Below are 19,447 nucleotides of genomic sequence, written 5' to 3' on the forward strand. Positions count from 1 at the left end.
GGAAAATGTTCAGAAGGGAAATAACTATGTATCAAAAAAAATAATATGAGATTAAAGAGAGCATACAGAAACATGTAAGGGGAAAAGGACTGTCAGAAGAAAGGTGAAAAGGAATATAGGGAAAGAGAAATGGAAGGATATAACTAGAGTTGAATCAGAGTTATATAAGGATCAAGAGCGAATAACCTAGACAGATAAAGAGAAAAGTTGAGTTATGGTTGTATACTGACAAGAACCCAAGAAACGTATGATATGGTTTTGCAGTATAATGAATCTGAGCTGTTAGCTTGTCCATCTACCCAGTCTCCTCAAACCTCTGAAGGAGGAAAGTTAGTAAATGGATTTCATCATCCGACCAAAGCTCAGCTATAGCACTTTGTGAAGATAAGGCTACTCTGCAGCCAGCTGGTTCTCATAAAAGAGTCAAGTGACTTTGATAATAACAAGGTTCAGAGGATGTAACCTGCTTCAATGTTGGGCATTACCCAACAGCAGTGCAAATATGTACCACTTTCTCCAAACACCTTCTAGATATCTGGCTCTTCTGAATGGAGTCTAGTAAAAAGCCCTTTTATAGAGGGATAAAGGAGATTTGCCCACCTGAAGCAATGTTAGTGTGGAGGCCAGACTACAAAGCTCAATAAATAATAAACAATAAGACAAGTCAGATGAAGTGAGGGGTGAAGAGTCTGGTATGTCAAATAATTGTATTTTCTGTCCCATTTGGTAGAAAATTAGCTTCTGCAATTTTAAATCCTTGAGCATCATAAAGGTGAGCATGGTGACTGAGCCACCTATGGGATCAATCAAATCTGGTACAGGGATTCGGGCTGCCATATCACAAGGTGTACCATATTGATTTATTGCTGTAACAAAGCAGTTATTTCATGATATGAGAAAAAAAGGGCATTTTTTTTTAATAGAAAACTCCTTTTAGAATAAAAAGTGCACAATAATACATTTTAAAAAGAGAATAAACGAAACAAACATCTATGGTTCATATCAAAATATGCTTGTTAAGAGTTCAGATTGGAACAATTTATATTATTTAATGATCCGGATTGTTGCAAATTGTGGTCTTCCTTGATATATTTATAACAGTAACAACAGGAAGAATAACAACCTGTGTTACATCTTAACTGGTGACAACGCTCAATGTTTATATACAGTACACTACAGGAGATAAGGAACCAGACTGGATAAATCTTACCTGGCATGAGTCACCTTTATATTCCGGTGGGCAGGAACAGGTCTCTACACTGTAGGCAACTTTCCCACTTGCTGACAAAGTGATGAATTCTAGCCCCACCCCAGATAGGGTTAGGCGCTGAGTCTCACTGAAGTACAGCGCTCGGATGTGCAGGCTTTCTAGTCTGGACAAGATCATCATAAGCTCTTCTCTTGTAACCATGCTGTTACTGTTCGCGTGCCTGAAATTTCCCTACATAGCAAGAGCAGAGGACAAGCCTGTCAATCGAAGACAAACTCGATAAACATTACTAAAAACATATGTAGACACACAGTATAATTATCCTTAAACACATCACTCATAGAATCAGCTACTTAGGAATAGCCATTAAGGTGTGAATGCAGAGGATGCTTTATATAGTACCAATATTATTTTAACTCCTTCATCACCTTGATGGAGTATGATTATACATTTAGCAAACATAACTTATGCTGACAGTATATATAAGATGAAAAATATTAACATAAGTAAATTCAGTCATTTCCTGGGATTTTCAGTTTTGTTTTTACTTGTTTCCTATATTTAGCAAGTATTTGTTTGTGAGAACAGAACGTTAAATGAAATCCACACTGCTCGATACAGGTATTGAGCACCTCCATCTTGGCTCTCTGTCAATCATAGTTATAAGCGCTACTGTTTTTTTGTCACGGAACACAGAAAATGGAGGAAGAGCTGCAATCCTGAGACCGAATATCTCCGCTGGAATCCTCTGCAACTGGAAGAAAGCGTTGTTCAGTTATTATAGCCCATTCCCCCAGTAACTGGATGACACACAGTTCTGGGAGTCAACTGAGGTTTATTGTGCCACACTTGGCTTTTTATGCACAGACCCCCAGCATGGAGTATCCATAGAAAATAGCACAAATCCCTCCCAGGCGTCTGCGTCTGGGAGATAATTGAGCCAATGGAAGGCTACCTCAATTATCTCTCAGTTACATGAAACCATACAATTTTACACAAAATACCCCCCAAAAATATAAAAAAAATCCCAGAATAGCCCAGATCTGAGCGCCCAAAATGTCTAAATAGCTCTTAGATCCATTCGGTAGAACGGAATCGCCATTCGGGTAATGTTTTGACCAGCCGGCAACGAAGTGATGACCCAAAATAGTTCTAGAGAATCGAGGGCAACGGTCCGAACGGTGCGAACACCAAAGAACGCTCCCATAGCTCTTAGAGAGAGAATGCTCCCCCCAGTCGGTAGTTCCTATCTCCTGAACGTTCGTCTAGCTGGTCGGCAAGTTGGACCAACAGCAGTACAATCTTTGCCGAGGTTCACGAGATCGTATAGCCAAAATGGGTTACACGCGTTTGACGACCAAGTCCCAATGTCTGTGTTCAGGAGACAAAATGCCATCCAGGGAAAGCACTTTAGTTAATCACTTAATTGCAGTTAACAGCCAGGAGTGGTCGGTGTTCTAAGCTAATAAAAAGGGGGAACCACACATGTTCCATTCTGTCCCTGAACAGGGGGATACGCATAATTTTGAGAAACTTGGAGATAGGTTCAGCAACCCTAGGGAATTTTACAAGGTCAGCCACAAGAAAATTTCTATCTCTCCACCAATGGAATGGAACCCTGGCTGCATCTAGATCTAAACTGCAGTAACATCAACTGTAGTGAAATAGAAAAAAATTGGAGGTTCACATAAAAAAGGGTTAACACCAATGTAGGTGATTTACGATGGTTTATTCAATGGTGTACTTTCCAGAGAAGTGGCGATTTAAATTGGCCAGTTTGCATAAAGCCAACACAGAAATAACATTAATCATTCATACCACCGAGGCATCAATGAAGTCATAAAAGAACAGATCTTCCCACTATACGTGGAGCAGAAGAATGACAATGCTCCTCTTTTGGGTTCAGTCCCCAGCCAATCTTTTTTCACAAATGGACTATATGTCCCTACTTTTTGTAATTCAGCTGCCATTTTATGAAGATTTACTATTATGTTAACAAACCATTTGGCATAGCTGCATGTCTTTCCATCTAACTATAATTATTTTAAAGCAATTAATCAGAATGAAATGGTTCAAACTGGGACAATTTCTGCTTGTAAAGAACATACATAATCCTAAATGCAATATAAAATAAAGCAATTTAAAAAGCACAAACACTTTGTCAAGAATAATTTTTTCTCTCACCTTGCCTTTGTTTATCTTTTTTCCTTTGGCTCGTTGATAAAAACATTGGTCTATTCAAAAAAGCCACCCCTTGGAAAGGAATTTGTACTTTTTTTTCCATAGAAAATTGTACCATTGTTAAATAATTTACCAGCTGCACTGACATATTCTTTGAATAGGATTATGATATATTTAGTATTCCTTAGCCCTTTTGTTGAAGTAAGCAAAAATGCCTGTTATATTACATAAAGGAAGTTCCAATTTTTGTACTACGGGTCGTTCAATATTTCTTAGTTATGATATTTCCTTAAACTGTCCTGTAGGTCATCGGTGACTAACAAGGATATTTAAAACTTTGCAGAACTACCACTAACATGACACTTTAGCTACCCATGCTCTAGGTATTCCTCACCAAAATAAAGAATAATATTATGCATTGTGATGTTTAGTAGCCAAGTCTCCAATGTTGTAGCCAAGTCTCCAAGTCCTCAAGGTCTCCAATATTGACCTGCCACCTGTTGCGGGGTCTAATTCCCTAAAATATTTACCCCAAAACAGAGGAGGGGGAAAATAGGGATAAGATACACTAAAGAGGGTAAGACATTAAAAAGATAGAATAGGAAACACCAAAGGGGGTAAGAAATTCCAGACGGGGCGTTGCAAAATGCCTGTGTAGCCAAAAACCTTTGCACCAGCCCTGAGTATGCTACTCCATTGGCATAGTAATCACAAGAACCAATAGCATCTCATGTCCCAGCAGGAACTGTGCTCTGTAGAGCCTTGTTAATGGAAGCATAGTAGAACATTTAATCTCAGAATAGAGTGTCTAAGAATTCAATTATTATAACACAGATCATTGTTGGCTGTTAATGGGTTAATGTAACAGTAGTTGGGAGTAAACCGTTCATGCAGCTATTATGAACCAAGCACATTTTGAGAACAGGAACTTTATTACACACTTTAGAGATAAGGCCTAATATTGCAAAAAGGAGTCAAAGTACTTATTAAGTAACATGATAACATAATGGTAACACCTTTTATCATTTAAGTGGAATGCAAAATGTAAGTCTATCAAATTTGATCTTTCACATAACTGATCTTTTGACCCAAAAGAAGGCAAAACGAAACAATATAAACCACTTCTTTGTCATTAACAAAGCCTAGTGAAAGAGAAACGCGTTTGAGACAAGGTTACTACTGGAAAAGACAGACATTCTCACTACCCTGCTTTACTCATCAAAAGGAAGTAAAAACAATTATTTTTCACTAAACTACCTCAGAAACTACTGGAGAGTACGACAGAGGACAGTATTACAGAGAAGTGCAAGTGTCAGTATTTTTTTCTTACATTGAATTTTTAAAAACATTTTATTTTATGTGTTTGTATTTTTTTTTGCAGGTTTTTTTCAGTTTTTAATGCATTTTTGTTTTTACGATATTAACAGTAATTGCAAACATTGCTATAAAGAATAGCCCTTTATATATACAAGGATTAATACATTATATTTTTAATCTTTATTGGTTGGTTGTTATCTTTATACAAAAAGTTCAATATTTCTTGTAGGTGGTTGTGGTAAGCAGCTAAGTTGTTCACATATTTACTGACAGAGGGTATCCCTATTTTAGGGAAAGCGCAGTCCCCTTTTTTCTGTATATTTTCCCACATATTTAGGTAAGAGGTATTTTCCCAATAGGTCTAGCCGCCTTCCTCATAATCCCACTCCTTCCCACCCTCCCCCTTTCCCACCTTTTTTTTTTTTTTTTTTTACTTACAAACCACTTGTTACCCAGGAGTGGCAAAATATACTTCTTACTTGACCAACTAGCCATTGTTATTAAAATGTATATAGCAATCCCCATAAAGAGCTACTATCTATCTACAAATGTACTTGTTTAAACCTTATATCCTGAATTCATTAGTAAAACTGCTCTTTAAAAAAACCCTTTCCAATACCGTTCCTCGTCTCTCAATGAACAATCTCAGCCCTTTGTACTGATGGCAGTTGGTCTCCAAAGAGCTGTTTATAAATGTTAAATTACATGCAGAATACCAGAATTATAATGATTAAATAGACAGTTCTGCAATGTGCACAACCAGATGAAACAGGCCTATGCCATACACCCAAACATTTGTAACAGACAAAGAGGGACACTGTTATTTTAGGGGTGTGGGTGTGGGTGTGGCAAGGGGTGGGGCTATACAGAGACGTTTACCGCAACCACAGTTGTGTATAAAATATCTTACCTCCACTAATTGGACACGACCATAGTACTGTCTGTCTGGTAATGGGTTGCTTGGATCCACATACACAACAGTCATTTGTCTACCCTGTAAAACAGAATTTGAAACTAAGGAAGATTTACATCAATCAACCATTTAACAAAATGCTATATAAATATATATAACGAAACAAAATAATCCTGCACTCCACAATCCAAATGAATATGCCCGGTGCTTGTCCAGCAAAATACAAAAAGTGAAAAAAAGATAGCACTCCCAGGACTTGTAAATAAAATAAAACTTAACTTTTAATCAATCAGCAAGAGGTCGACGTTTCAGTCTGTTAACCACAGACTTTCATCAGGACTAATGCAAAACGACGTAATTGGTTTGGTGGTGGGTAAGTTGATTACCAATATGTATTTATTGTATATATATGTCATTTTATGGTGTTTTGCATTAGTCCTGATGAAAGTCTGTGGTTAACAGACTGAAACGTCGACCTCTTGCTGATTGATTAAAAGTTAAGTTTTATTTTATTTACAAGTCCTGGGAGTGCTATCTCTTTTTTTCACTTTTTATATATATTTGTGTGTGTGTGTGTGTGTGTGTGTGTGGTGTGGTTAGTATTTCTAAAAAAATAAAATAACTTGTCATAGAACGAATAACAATATGTGGATTTGTTATTTTACGATTAATGCGAAGTACGCAATGGTAATAGTAGAAGAAGTAATATACTGTAAACAGAAATTGAACAGGGACTGAAACGTACACGTGAAATTCCTTCAAACTGTGTATACAGTGAGCTTATGTTTGGCACTAAACTGGCCCTGAGAGTTTCAGAAAATAAAAAAGTTGCCTGTGCAATACCACAAACAAATCTCTAAAATCATGTAACCATAATAATGTGTGAAAAAAAATGTACATATCCGACTCTAATAAAACAAAACAAATAAAAAGGTAAAATGCTTAGAAGTTCTTTTAAAAGAAAACAGAATTTTCCACAGTGACCCAAAGGCATACTCACACTATTCTCTATGGACCTGTGGTCATCTCCAAAGGAGCATCCATAGTGGATGGGTGGGGAGCTCACCCAGATAGCTAGGTGCCCCTTTGGAGGTGACTACAGGAAAGGATAAGTTGAGGAGAGTCTGTGGAATCAGTTTAGGCAGTAAGTATTACAGTTAGCATGTTCATCTCTCATCTTAAAATTGGAACAGGTCCCACTGATATTTAGACCCTGTGACATAGTGGTGGGCTTATCACAATATGGCCATAGGGTGTAACTGAATCCCCATATTTGTTTGACAAGTTGGGGGATTTTAAGTAGCCCTGTAAAATTTATTTTATTATTTGTGTGTGTGTGTGCTGTTCCTTAATCTGTATTTTGTATATAGTTGGCCTTTATGGCAGCACCACTAATTAGAAATGCATTCTCCGGTTGTGATCCCAATTATCTTTTTTTTCTGTGGAGATTTGGAATCCAGAACAGATTACTATTGGGCTGAGCACCGAACCCATCAACTATAGATGCCCCTTTGGAGGTGACCACACGGAAGTATAAATTGAGGAGAGTCTATGGGAGCAGTTTAAGCACACAGATATTTGGGTACTGTGACACACTGGGGGGCTTAACACAATATGGTCATATGGTGTAACTGAATCCCCATATTTGAATGTGAATGTTTGTGTATTTCACTGATGTTAGAATACAGGAGTTTATTTGTGTGTAGTGTTGGTGTTTCAATGCATGGGTGTGTACTGTTAATAGTTGAATGCAGGAGTGTGTTTATGTGTAGTGTTGGTATTTGTAAGCAACTCTGTTTTCATGTACAGTGTTGGCATTTTAGTGCAGAGGAGTGTGTCTGTTTCAAGTTGACATTTAAAAACTGGGCTGTTTTTATTGTAGTGTTAGTGTTTAAATGCAATGGTATGTTTGTGTATGATATTGATGTATGTATGCAGGTATGCGTAGTTCACACTTACAGATGAACATTGCCACACACAGAAACACACAGACACTGCCAGATCCAGCTTCAGAGATACAGACTGGCTCACACAAATTGACTCATGTGAACAGATACACTGACACACAAACACACAGATAAACATACTGACACACATGCACAGATACACCAACTATAAAACATGCACAGATACACAAACACGCACATATATATACACACAAATATACATGTACATATACACCCACACGATATACAGACTGACACACATGCCCATATACACACATACAGATTCACAAACTGACCCATATGCACACAACATGCACTTATGGTTACACTGATGCTCCTACTGTGAGCACTGTTAATATCTCCCTTAAGCCCTAGTGGGTCTCCTTACAGACCTATCTTTATGCACATGGTAGTGTCAGCGAGGTCGGAAAGAGCCCTGTGGTGCCCTTAATCGCAACAAGCATCAGCAGGCTCCTTACAACACTGGTAGTTCAACGCCTGAGCAGCAGTACCTCCTCCAATTCTACCATCCTTAGCCAGAGCAGGTGGGATGTGGAAGATAGTGCCAATAGTTGACAGAGTCAACAGTATGTCATCATGTGGTGGACATTTAGACACTTTAGACATGCTGGGAAGAATTTTGGTACAGCAGAGGGCAATCCATTCCATGGACTGTCTTTGGACCAGTACAATGGCATTGGGTCCCCAGCAGTGCTCGAGGATTAGACAATAATAGGGCAGCTACTGGCAGTCCTTAAACCATTTAGGGATGCCACAGAAGACTTCAATCCGAATGAGTTCATCTGAATTGTTTTTCCTGAAAATATTTGTTTTTCCTGAACAACATTTGTCCATACTGAAATTTCACGTGAACGAATTTCGGACCATCCACACTGTTTTGTATTTTTTTTTCCCCCAGGAGAATCGATTTTGACAAATCAAATTTTTGCTGTGCACAAGTCTACAATTCACTAAATACTAAACAAGATAAATGTTTTTGAACTGAGCCCATGTTTCTGCACAGTTATTTCCAAGGGCATTATTTTACTATAACTTTGACAGCACAGTGGTCTTTATCTTGAGTTGAGGCTCTTAAATTTTACTTTTCATATGTGTTATGTTGGGGTTATCTGCACAATCTGTAATGATTGTTTTAAAGTTGAAGGTATAATGGCAAAGTATTACCGGACACCAATGATCAGAATGCTGGATTTCTCATCATGATTTACTTCTGCTACCAGAAGTCTTCTCCAAGCGCATTCAGAGTGGTTGCAATAATGAACAATAGGGATTTAAGTAAAACACAATTTCCCAAGACACACATGTGACGGTAGTCACCATCAATGGGGATGGAAGACAGACACTATGGGGGGACTCCCAAATTCCTTTTGTGTTTTGTCACATTGTGCCTATTATTTGTGCAGGGTATGTTGAATGTATTGCTGGTCTGTGCAACTCCCCCTCCCCCCTTTTTCCTGTCCTATTGTTTCCCCAGCAGGGCGTTGTCCCAGGGACACTGCCAGACCAGTTTAATCTAGCTGCTCTGTCCCTCCTCAATCTCCCATCAGCCCTTCCTATTGTCTGACCCCACCCTTCCTTGTACTATAGTAATCTATGTAACCTATTGTATGTAAATGAGGCTGTTGGGGGCTTAAACTATGTGTGCTTTTTTCATTAAAGAGTTGCTGTTTAACCTTCACCATGTGTCGTCTGGTGTTTGGTCCAGGGTGGAAAAGGCCCTAAGTGATCCCAGTCAAACCTCGGCGTCTGGGTATGAAGTGTTTCAGGGTCCCTGATAGCTACAAGGAAGCAGACTTGGCGGAGGTACTCGGTCAGAGTACTGGAGCTCCGTTACAACAAACATCAAAACTTGGACACAAGAAGAACTTTTTGCAAATATCAAAGAAAAACAATTTTATGGTTTTCGGTATAAAGTGTCAATATCCAGTGTCTAAAATATTGTATGTTAAAACACTTTTAGGAACACAAAATGTATATTTATCAGCAATCAACTAACCGTTAACAGAACATCAGGGCGTTTGTCTAAAAGAATCATTCCTTCACTGGGCAATCCAAAGGACTTCAGCTGGTATGTCAGAAAGCCTCCATATGAAGAAATCTATTTTGAATAAAATTAATGATAATTTATAATCATTTTGTTCCTGGTCAACTCTCTGTGCTAACCTGATACATTGCATTAATAGGCTAAAAATGTATGCTGCTACAAAATTATTTAAAAAATAGACATTAATGAATGGTTGCACCCCTAAAGGACAAACAAGTCTTTTATTAATTAACTTAACTATCAGAGTTTAACACTGGGCACTTTGAAAAAATACATAATTTATCATATTTAAAAAATTCATTGTGATGTCACTTTACCTTGTCCCCCAGATATAACTGTGGTGCCACCCAGTATATCGTATGAATAGATGGCGGTAATTCCTGGGTATCTGCAACAACACTGTTGCTGCCTGGATTGAAGGTGATAGCTACTTGGGTGTCATCCGAAGTCTTAAGATTCCAGAATCTCATGTCTTCAAACTTAGAGCAGGAAAGAGTATTGGATAAGTATTAATCCGACAATAGGGGTTGAATAGAACAAAGACCAAAATGTTTCAGTTTTTGTTTGTTTTTTTAACATGCTTTTTTTATTTTTTTATTATCTGACTTATAGGAATTTGACAGTTTTAATATTTGATATTCATCATATCCTAAGCCATCAGATGCATATAGTTATATAATATAGATAGAAGGATGGATAGACATAGTTTTTGTTTGTTTATTTTTAATATTGAAAAAATGTTTATTACCACTAGGTTTTGTGTTATTTCTGTAGCTTTTCCATATACACATTTAGGTGCCGTTATATATCATTTTTTTACTGCGCTCCCCTCCAGCCGATGACCTTTTGTAGCGTGGCCGAGCGCAGCCCAGATCTTCCCGCCCGCGGAGCCCAGCCTCCTATTGCCCACCCACCACCTACGTGGCGTACATACCGGGTCGCAGGGGGCCCGACCGCCCCTGCGACCCGGTATGTACGGTACCCACTGGGCCAGCCTCTTCTCCTGGGGGGCCCTGGAGCCGGGCCACCTCAGGGCCCCCCGAGGCTGGCCCTGGTATCACCGGGCATCCGGTTCTGCGGACGCACGAGGGAGCACTCTCCCATGTGTGCTTCCTCTTCAGCTCCCTCGCGCGCCGCATACTGATACCGGAGCCGGAAGATGACGTCATCTTCCGGCGCCGGCATCCCTACGCGGTGCGCGAGGGAGCTGAAGAGGAAGCACACATGGGAGAGTGCTCCCTCGCCCGCCTGCCAGCCAGCCAGCCAGCCTACCTGCCTACCTGCCCACCTGCCCAGGAGCCCAGCAGCACCACTGGACCCCAGGGAATCCCTTCAGCACTCCAAAAGGTAAGGAGGCTGGGGGATTAAATTTAAAAGTGTGAGTGTTAGAGTGTGTGTGTCTGCTAGTGAGTGTCAGTGAGTGCCTGCTAGTGAGTGTCAGTGAGTGTGTCTGCTAGTGAGTGTCAGTGTGTGTGTCTGCTAGTGAGTGTCAGTGAGTGTGTCTGCTAGTGAGTGTCAGTGAGTGTGTCTGCTAGTGAGTGTCAGTGTGTGTGTCTGCTAGTGAGTGTCAGTGTGAGTGTCTGCTAGTGAGTGCCAGTGTGAGTGTCTGTTAGTGAGTGCCTGCTTGTGAGTGTCAGTGAGTGTGTCTGCTAGTGAGTGTCAGTGAGTGTGTTACTGTGTGTCTCTTACTGAGTGTGTTTGTGTGTGTATTAGTGAGTCTGTTTGATGTCTGTTAGTGAGTGTGTGTTTGTCAGTGAGTGTGTATGTATGTCTGTCGTTGAGTGTGTCTGTCAGTAAATATGTGTGTCTGTTAGCTGGTGTGTATGCATCTGTTCGTGAGAGTGTGTGTGTGTCTTCAGCACTTACCTTTCTCCAGCGCCGGACTCCCTTGGCGCTGGGGATCCATCCGCCTCTCAGCTCCGAATGCTCTTGCCGCGCACGCATTCAAACCGCCCATAGGAAAGCATTACTCAATGCTTTCCTATGGACGTTCAGTGTCTTAGAATAGCGGAAGCTCCTCTAGCGGCTGTCAGTGAGACAGCCACTAGAGGCTGGATTAACCCTCGGTGACACATAGCAGTTTCTCTGAAACTGCTATGTTTTCAGCTGCAGGGTTAAAACTAGAGGGACCTCACACCCAGACCACTTCATTGAGCTGATGTGATCTGGGTGTCTGTAGTGGTCCTTTAAGTGTGTGTGCATCTGCATGCACTGGCGTACATACCGCGGTCGCAGGGGTCACAGCGCTGCAACAACCCCTGCGACCAGGTGCCCGCCGCCATGTGTTGCGGCCCCGGCCCGCACAGAGTAAGCGTGAGGGGGGGGGGGGGGCACGGATCAATTTTCGCACCGGGGCCCCATGGGTCATGTGTACGCCACTGCACCTACCCTGGTGTCTGCCACAGGCTGTGTGGAGGGGGCGGGGATATGAATGACATCATATCCCTGCTCCCTGTGTACCACACAGCGCGGCTGGCGCCCTGTGATGGGGCTGGGCTGCAGGACAGGACTCCAAGGTGCCGGACAGCATGCACCCAGGGGACAAGATTGAACTGATGTAAGTATGTAATTGTGCATGTCTCTGTATGTATGTATGTCTCTGTATGTATGTCTGTAGGTCTCTGTATGCCTGTATGTCTTTGTATGTATGTTTCTGTATGCCTGTATGTCTCTGTATGTACAAATGTATGTGTCTGTATGCTTGTATGTCTTTGTATGTGTGTTTCTGTATGCCTGTATGTCTCTGTATGTACAAATGTATGTGTCTGTATGCCTGTATGTCTCTGTATGTACAAATGTATGTGTCTGTATGCCTGTATGTCTTTGTACGTATGTGTCTGTATGCGTGTATGTCTCTGTATGCGTGTATGTCTTTGTATGCCTGTATGTATGTATGTATGTATGTGTCTGCATGCCTGGATGTCTCTGTATGTATGTTTCTGTATGTCTATGTATGTATGTGTCTGTATGACGGTATGCCTCTGTATGTATGTCTTTATATGCCTGCATGTCTCTGTATGCATGTATGTCTCTGCCTGTGTGTCTGTATGTGTCTGTATGTCTCTGTATGATTATTTCTGTGTTTGTATGACCCTTATTTTAAACGAGGGTGGGGGGCACCAAAATGCATCTTCGCCTGTGTAACTAAAAATCCTAGCACCGGTCCTGTTCACAGGTATATTTTGTGCCATTTCCACCCTGTTTCCATTTTTCATTTTCTCTTTCTCAATTTGGAGGAATGAATGCATGTCTGTTTCCATGGATTCATGCTTATATCCAAGTTTTTGGCCTATTTGAGATCTTTTAAGTAACTGTTTTTGTTTTAATAAATTGGGAGTAGATATTGTTTTGGATTCAACAGGAAATGCCAGATGGCCCGAATTGGTAAAGTTAATATAGCTTTACCAAGTACTGGTAAATAAATATAAATTTGTCTTGGTTTCTTGGACTCTTTTGGAGGTGAAGAAAACATTCTTGCAACAGTAGCTAGCTAAATAACAAAGTCTGAGGAACCCTTACTTTAGAAAATGCAGCCACCTTCAATGAAAAGCAAACAGCTATGCACAACACAATTCAAGATATTATTTCAAATGGAGAAAATTTTGGTAGAACGCTCCAATTGAATGACCATAACTGTTCCTCGGTCACCGTCCCTTCTTTATCTTTTCTTTGTTTTTTGTCTTTCTTCTACCTATTCTATGTCTACACTACATACAGGACTATCCACTAAAGTATCAACTGTCTGGAATCCAAAAACATGTCAAAGTCAATTTGAAATTTTAGATCAGAACAACCAAAATTAATACATAGCTGACAAACTAAATTATGAAATTCACTCTGAGATTCCAACAATTCACACTTCAATATAACTTTTATGTTAAATGTATAATACTTTCTATTTATTTGACATATCCTAATGCCTTCAAGTTTATTCTCTTCTGTGCGGTCTATGATAAACCACAAAAAACTGGTTTAGTTTAGTAATGTTTCTGTGTTCTACTCTTACATACACTTGGGAGTGGATTGTTTTGTCTGTTATTCGCTTAATGACACTGAATTATTAACAGGAATCTGGATGTGACCATTGATAAAATAAGATGAGTCATTTGTTGAGTCTTGATACCTTCAGGCTACATGTTCTTCCTCGGATAAAATAAAACTATGAAGGAAGACGCCAAATTGCAGTTCACAACATGGTATGACCAAATCTGTAAATCAGACTATAGAGTGATGTCACTGTGGCTTCTGAAACTGTATTCATCATTCATAATGCACCAACTTGTTATAAATAACTCATACTTGAGGGATTTCCCAGCACAGGGCCTGATTACTTATGCAATGTTATTTTGTATCTGTGTTTGCTTTGCAATACATAATCATGACATCCACTGTTCCTGAAGATCTAACTGGGAGGTCACGCCAATTAAGAGAACTACCGAGTTCTTGCATTACAGATGCCCTGTGTAATAGCTCACACAATCTGGACAGGCATAGACAATTACATGACGGTGACCATAAAGTTATACTTCTCTTTCATTGGAAACTAAACACTGCTGTCAGCACCTTTTATTATTAGCAAATGTTGTTGCTGAACTAGGTATGAAATGTCAGTAGTTTCAAAGTTCCTCTATAGTGTCCTAGTTAGAGTGAGTCAAAAACAACAAGTAGAAGAAAGTTGGGCTAGAGTTACAGCCTCATAGTGTGCTACAATCTGTCACGGAATATCTGCCCAGTTTACCATAGAGATGGTTCTTTGAAAGGATGTTTACGTGGTGAAATAATATCACAAACAGTGCAGTTATCATAGAGCTCTGATCAGCAAGGTGCACCTTCTGCATGTCTGCTTCTAGTGGTTTAGTGGTTTACTGGAACAGAGCAATGATATGCTGCCTGTATGGGGTAAATCTCTATTCCGCACCCTTGCAAACTCTCATTAATAGATCAGTGATAGGATTTGATATGTCTTCTAGTCTCTTGTGTAATTTCTTGAGCACATTGGCCAAGGACACAGACCAGGATATGTGCCATGGGAGGAAATTAAGTCAAGTAGGGACTTGGAGACATTTTTAAGAGATGATCTACTACATGATACTACGTGATATCATTAATTTTCCTGCTGCTGTGTCCTTTGCTTACCTTCTTTCTGTGCTTACTGGATGGCTGGCAAATATCAGTTGCTCCAAAACAAAAGCATTGTGTGCACCCCTTGGGATTGGTAGGGTCATAGTAAAAGGATCCACTGTTGCAAACCTCACACCTGGAGCCACCAACATTTTCCTGTTTGTAAAGAGACATGTCATTTGTCTACTCTGTTACACACCATTGATATTTTAATGGCCAATTAGTACATGCAGATTAACATAGTTATTATGATTAGCATTTATATATTGCCAACATATTCCGCAGCTCTTTACAATTATAGAAATGGGATATGAAGAAGCCCCTGCTCACATGAGCTTTCAATCTATTGAGAATTTGGTCAAAGCAGGTTTGTTTGCTTTTTTCATTTACACTAACGGCTCCAAAATCAAAAGAAAATGAATGATACACTCAATAGAAAGTCTCCCGAATTAATCAAAAGTTTCTATTATACAAAGACTGCCTTGTTGTAGTTGTTCAAAAGACAGTCAAGGACTCAGTCATACTGACAGTAATTCTGATAAAGAAGGTTGGAGTCCAGAGCCATTCAGTACACAGAAAACTGGAAAACTGTGTTTGTTCCAGCCCCTGACAAAATATTAGGCATATGTGCTCCATAGCATGCTTGAATACTCTACAAGTCTAGATATAACCTAATACAAACACAAAGATAAAGATAAAGCACCGCGCTTACAGCAGCAGTAGCTTAGTATCCAACAGCTTAAAATACATAGTAAAAACAAAGAGAACGTTACCTAAGTTGACAGATGGTGTGATGGATGTTGGTAAAGCAATCAAAAGAGACAAAAACGCAGAACTTATTGCGAGATGGCAAAAAAACATTATCAGCTGACATTAATCTACATCAACAGTAAAAGTTCTACGTTTCATATAAACATATCCAAATAATTAAAGCAGCCTTTTAGCACAAAATATGCTCTTTATGGGAGGCGTGCGCTGACCGCGCATGTGAGCGTACGTGCTGAAACGGAGCTCTCCCGGCCCGCGGCATTAATGCGGCTCTAACAGCGAGATAAACCCTACGAAACGAGCAAAAAACGCACAGAACTACAGGTAAACACTCCTGCTCCAAATGGCCACGAAGAAACTTAAACAAAAAACACTAAACTCTCATTTAAAGAGGCCCCAACCCGCGGAGCTGAAAAATCTAGATGGCGCCGACGGACGGCACTCACCTGCTCACAGCTATGAAGCAGGCGAACACCACCAAGAGCACAGCGGCCCAGCGACAAATTCATCTATCAGGCTGATCATGCAGGAGCTGCAAGCCTCATTTAAAACTGACCTTCTTCAGATGACTGCAGACATTAAAGCGGACATCCACAGCATGGGGGAGCGCACTACCCGTCTGGAAGACAGGACAGAGGAATTAGTGGAGGCACACAACACCATGTCAGAGGCCTACACAGCCTTGGAAAACAAAATAAAATCCTTGGAAGAAAAGGTGTCCGACCAAGAAGACAGGAGTAGGAGAAATAACATTCGTATAAGGGGCATACCAGAAACTATAACACAACAAGATCTACCCAGGTATGTCAAAGACCTGTTTAAAACCCTGATCCCCTCTCTGTCTGAATTCAACCTAATACTGGACAGAACCCATAGACTCCCCAAGCCTAAACATCTCCCGCCTGCCACTGCGAGAGACACAATCACAAGAGTACATCATTTCACTGTCAAAGACAGAATTATGCAGGCCTCCAGGAACGCAAATAAATGGCCGGATCTAGGGATCGACGATTATCAGTTTTACCGATATAATCGACCGATATTCTGTATTTTCTGCAATATCAGTATCGGCCAATTCAGATACCGATATTGCCGATAATACCTCCTAGGACCGCTGGGCTTATTACAAGCCCGGCGGTCCTGGGGGGCAGGCAGCAATCGTTTACCTACCTTCCCTGCAGCTCATCTAGCTCCCCACTGTAAATCTCGTGAGACCCGTGGCCGTCAGAGCGTTGCCACGGGTTGCCGTGGCAACGCTCCACGCGGCACACAGACCGCGAGATTTACAGTGGGGAGCTGGAGGAGCTGCAGGGAAGGTAGGTAAACACTACCTGCGGGCCCCCTCACTGCTCAGCCAATGCCACTGGACCACAAGGGACTGTCATACCCCCCTCCCTGGCCAGGCAACAAGCAGGGAGGGGGGGACAAAAAAAAAACATAAATATTAAAAATAAATATTAAAAATAAAACAAACATTAAAAATAAAAATAAAAAAATGCCTCCCCCGTACAAATGACATCCCTTCCGGAAAACACACACACACACACACACACACACACACACACACACTACATTTTATACACACACTATACAAACACACTGCATTCACTATACGTGCACACACACACTGCATTCACTATACGCGCACACACACTGCATTCACTATACACACACACACAATGCATTCACTATACACACACTGCATTCACTATACACGCACACACTGCATTCACTACACACACACTGCATTCACTATACACACACACTGCATTCACTATACACACACACTGCATTCACTACACACACACACACTGCATTCACTATACACACACACTGCATTCACTACACACACACTGCATTCACTACACACACACTGCATTCACTATACACACACTGCATTCACTTTACACACACACTGCATTCACTATACACACACACACACTGCATTCACTATACACACACATTACACACAATGCGTTCGCTATACACACTACACACTGCATTCACTTTACGCACACTACACACACACTGCATTCCCTTTACACACCACACACTACACAAACAGTCACTGCATTAACTATACACACTACACAAACATACCCTGCATTCATTATATATACACTACACAAATATACACAGCTCCACTGTCTAAACACACTGCATCCAGTGCATGTGGCTTGTATATTTTGTGCATTTACCTTTAGAAATAGTTTATTTTTTCAAAATGGTAAATGTACAGAATACCGGCAAGTTATCGGCTATCGGCCTGAAAGTTAACAGATTATCGGTATCGGTATCGGCTCTAAAAAACAATATCGGTTGATCCCTAGTCGGAACTGTATAGTGATATTAAGCTATTCACGGATCTCTCCTAAGCGGATCTCTCCTATGCTTAAATGCCGCACATTTGCACCAATAACAGAAGCGCTGAGAAACGCAAATATCCCCTACAAGTGGGGCTTTCCTGCAAAACTACTAATCAAAAGAAACGGTGTAGACAAGTCCATTATGAATCCAGAAGACGGCAAAAGAATGTTACAAGAATGGAACATACCGTTCCTAACTACCAGCCCTCGGAAGAAACAAGCAGCAGCCCAGGTGCCAAAGACGCTCCCTAAAGACTGGTCGCAAGTGCCCAGAGCCTCCCAGGCACGAACCGACCCAGACATGTCACCGACTTGAGAGACCCAATGCACATTGCCACGCCACCAACTCCAATGAACTTAACATACAGGTTCACGCTGTTTATGGTTTATGTTATAATTGTTGTTTACCTTAAGATACCCTGTAAAGGTTTGACAGAAGGCCATAGGCCTAGCCGCGACGGGTGAGCAACGCCCGGATGCACTATGCTTGACCTAAGTTATTGTAGATCTCATATTTACCAAGATCCCGATACCTTACCTCGTGTAATACACCCCCAAGGCTCCAGTAGCCCTACTTCTCCGTTGCTTCAGGCAACCATATGTCACCGAACTGTGACTTATGGAATGTTGTATATAGTTTACTCCCCTGTTTTTCTTTCCCCTTCCACACCACCCCCCCACAGAGTGTGTCCTGCAAACACAATATATTTGCTGTACTGAATTACAGAGTACCTAGAATCCCCAAGACCACGAGGCCCCTGAATACTCACCGGAGCAACCATGATGTGAAAGTCACTGACATGATTAAGGAATACAAATCCCCACCACAGCACCTTAAACGTTGGCTAGATGGTGATTAAACTCATATCCCTAAATGCCAAGGGGCTTAACTCCCCCAATAAGCGGAGATTAGCCATACAGGAAGCGAAGAGATGTGGTGCCCAAGTGGCATTTTTCCAGGAGACCCATTTCAAATGGAACTCTAGACCCAAATTTACCTCGAAATGGTATCAACATGATTTTCACACGTTACTCAGCCAAGAAAAGAGGGGTCTCCACTATGATTAGTAAAGACGTAGCATTCTCATTGGTTAGAAAAATTAGTGATAAAAAAAGGTCGATATTTAATTCTGCAATGTATGTTGAACAATGCACTGTATACTCTAATCAATGTGTACAGCCCTAACGAAAACCAAAACGAGTTTTTACAAATGATCCTAGCATTACCTGATGTGTACAAACACGGGGAGGGCAATTTCACAATTCCCAGCACATAAATCACCAGGCCCAGACGGTCTCACAAACGAATACTACAAAACCTTTTTGCCGACGATAGCACTGCTACTCCTACAATTAGTAAACAAATGTGCCACAACGGGCGCACTTCCAGAAGAAATGCTCTTGGCACATATCTCTACTCTCCCCAAGTCAGGCAAACCCCCCTCACAGTGCAAACATTTGCAGCCCATCTCCCTCCTAAATGGGGACGCCAAACTTTCGGGGATGCGAAATTAATCAGTAACCGACTTGCCCCCCTCCTGCATAAAATAATTCACAATG

General features: G+C 40.9%; 1 protein-coding gene across 1 annotated transcript in view; it reads right to left on the reverse strand.

Moving 5' to 3' along the window:
* The window catches only part of LAMA3 (laminin subunit alpha 3), a 272,254-nt gene that overhangs the window by 40,332 nt on the left and 212,475 nt on the right, over positions 1-19,447 (reverse strand). Inside the window, exons 36-40 of the mRNA XM_063451472.1 lie at positions 14,769-14,909; positions 9,950-10,111; positions 9,585-9,686; positions 5,619-5,702; positions 1,211-1,441 (exon numbers count right to left, since the gene is read on the reverse strand). Coding sequence (XP_063307542.1) covers positions 1,211-1,441; positions 5,619-5,702; positions 9,585-9,686; positions 9,950-10,111; positions 14,769-14,909 — 720 coding nt within the window. The remainder of the gene's footprint in view (positions 1-1,210; positions 1,442-5,618; positions 5,703-9,584; positions 9,687-9,949; positions 10,112-14,768; positions 14,910-19,447) is intronic.

This window comes from Pelobates fuscus, chromosome 4, assembly GCF_036172605.1.
Source record: "Pelobates fuscus isolate aPelFus1 chromosome 4, aPelFus1.pri, whole genome shotgun sequence".
NCBI lineage: Eukaryota > Metazoa > Chordata > Amphibia > Anura > Pelobatidae > Pelobates > Pelobates fuscus.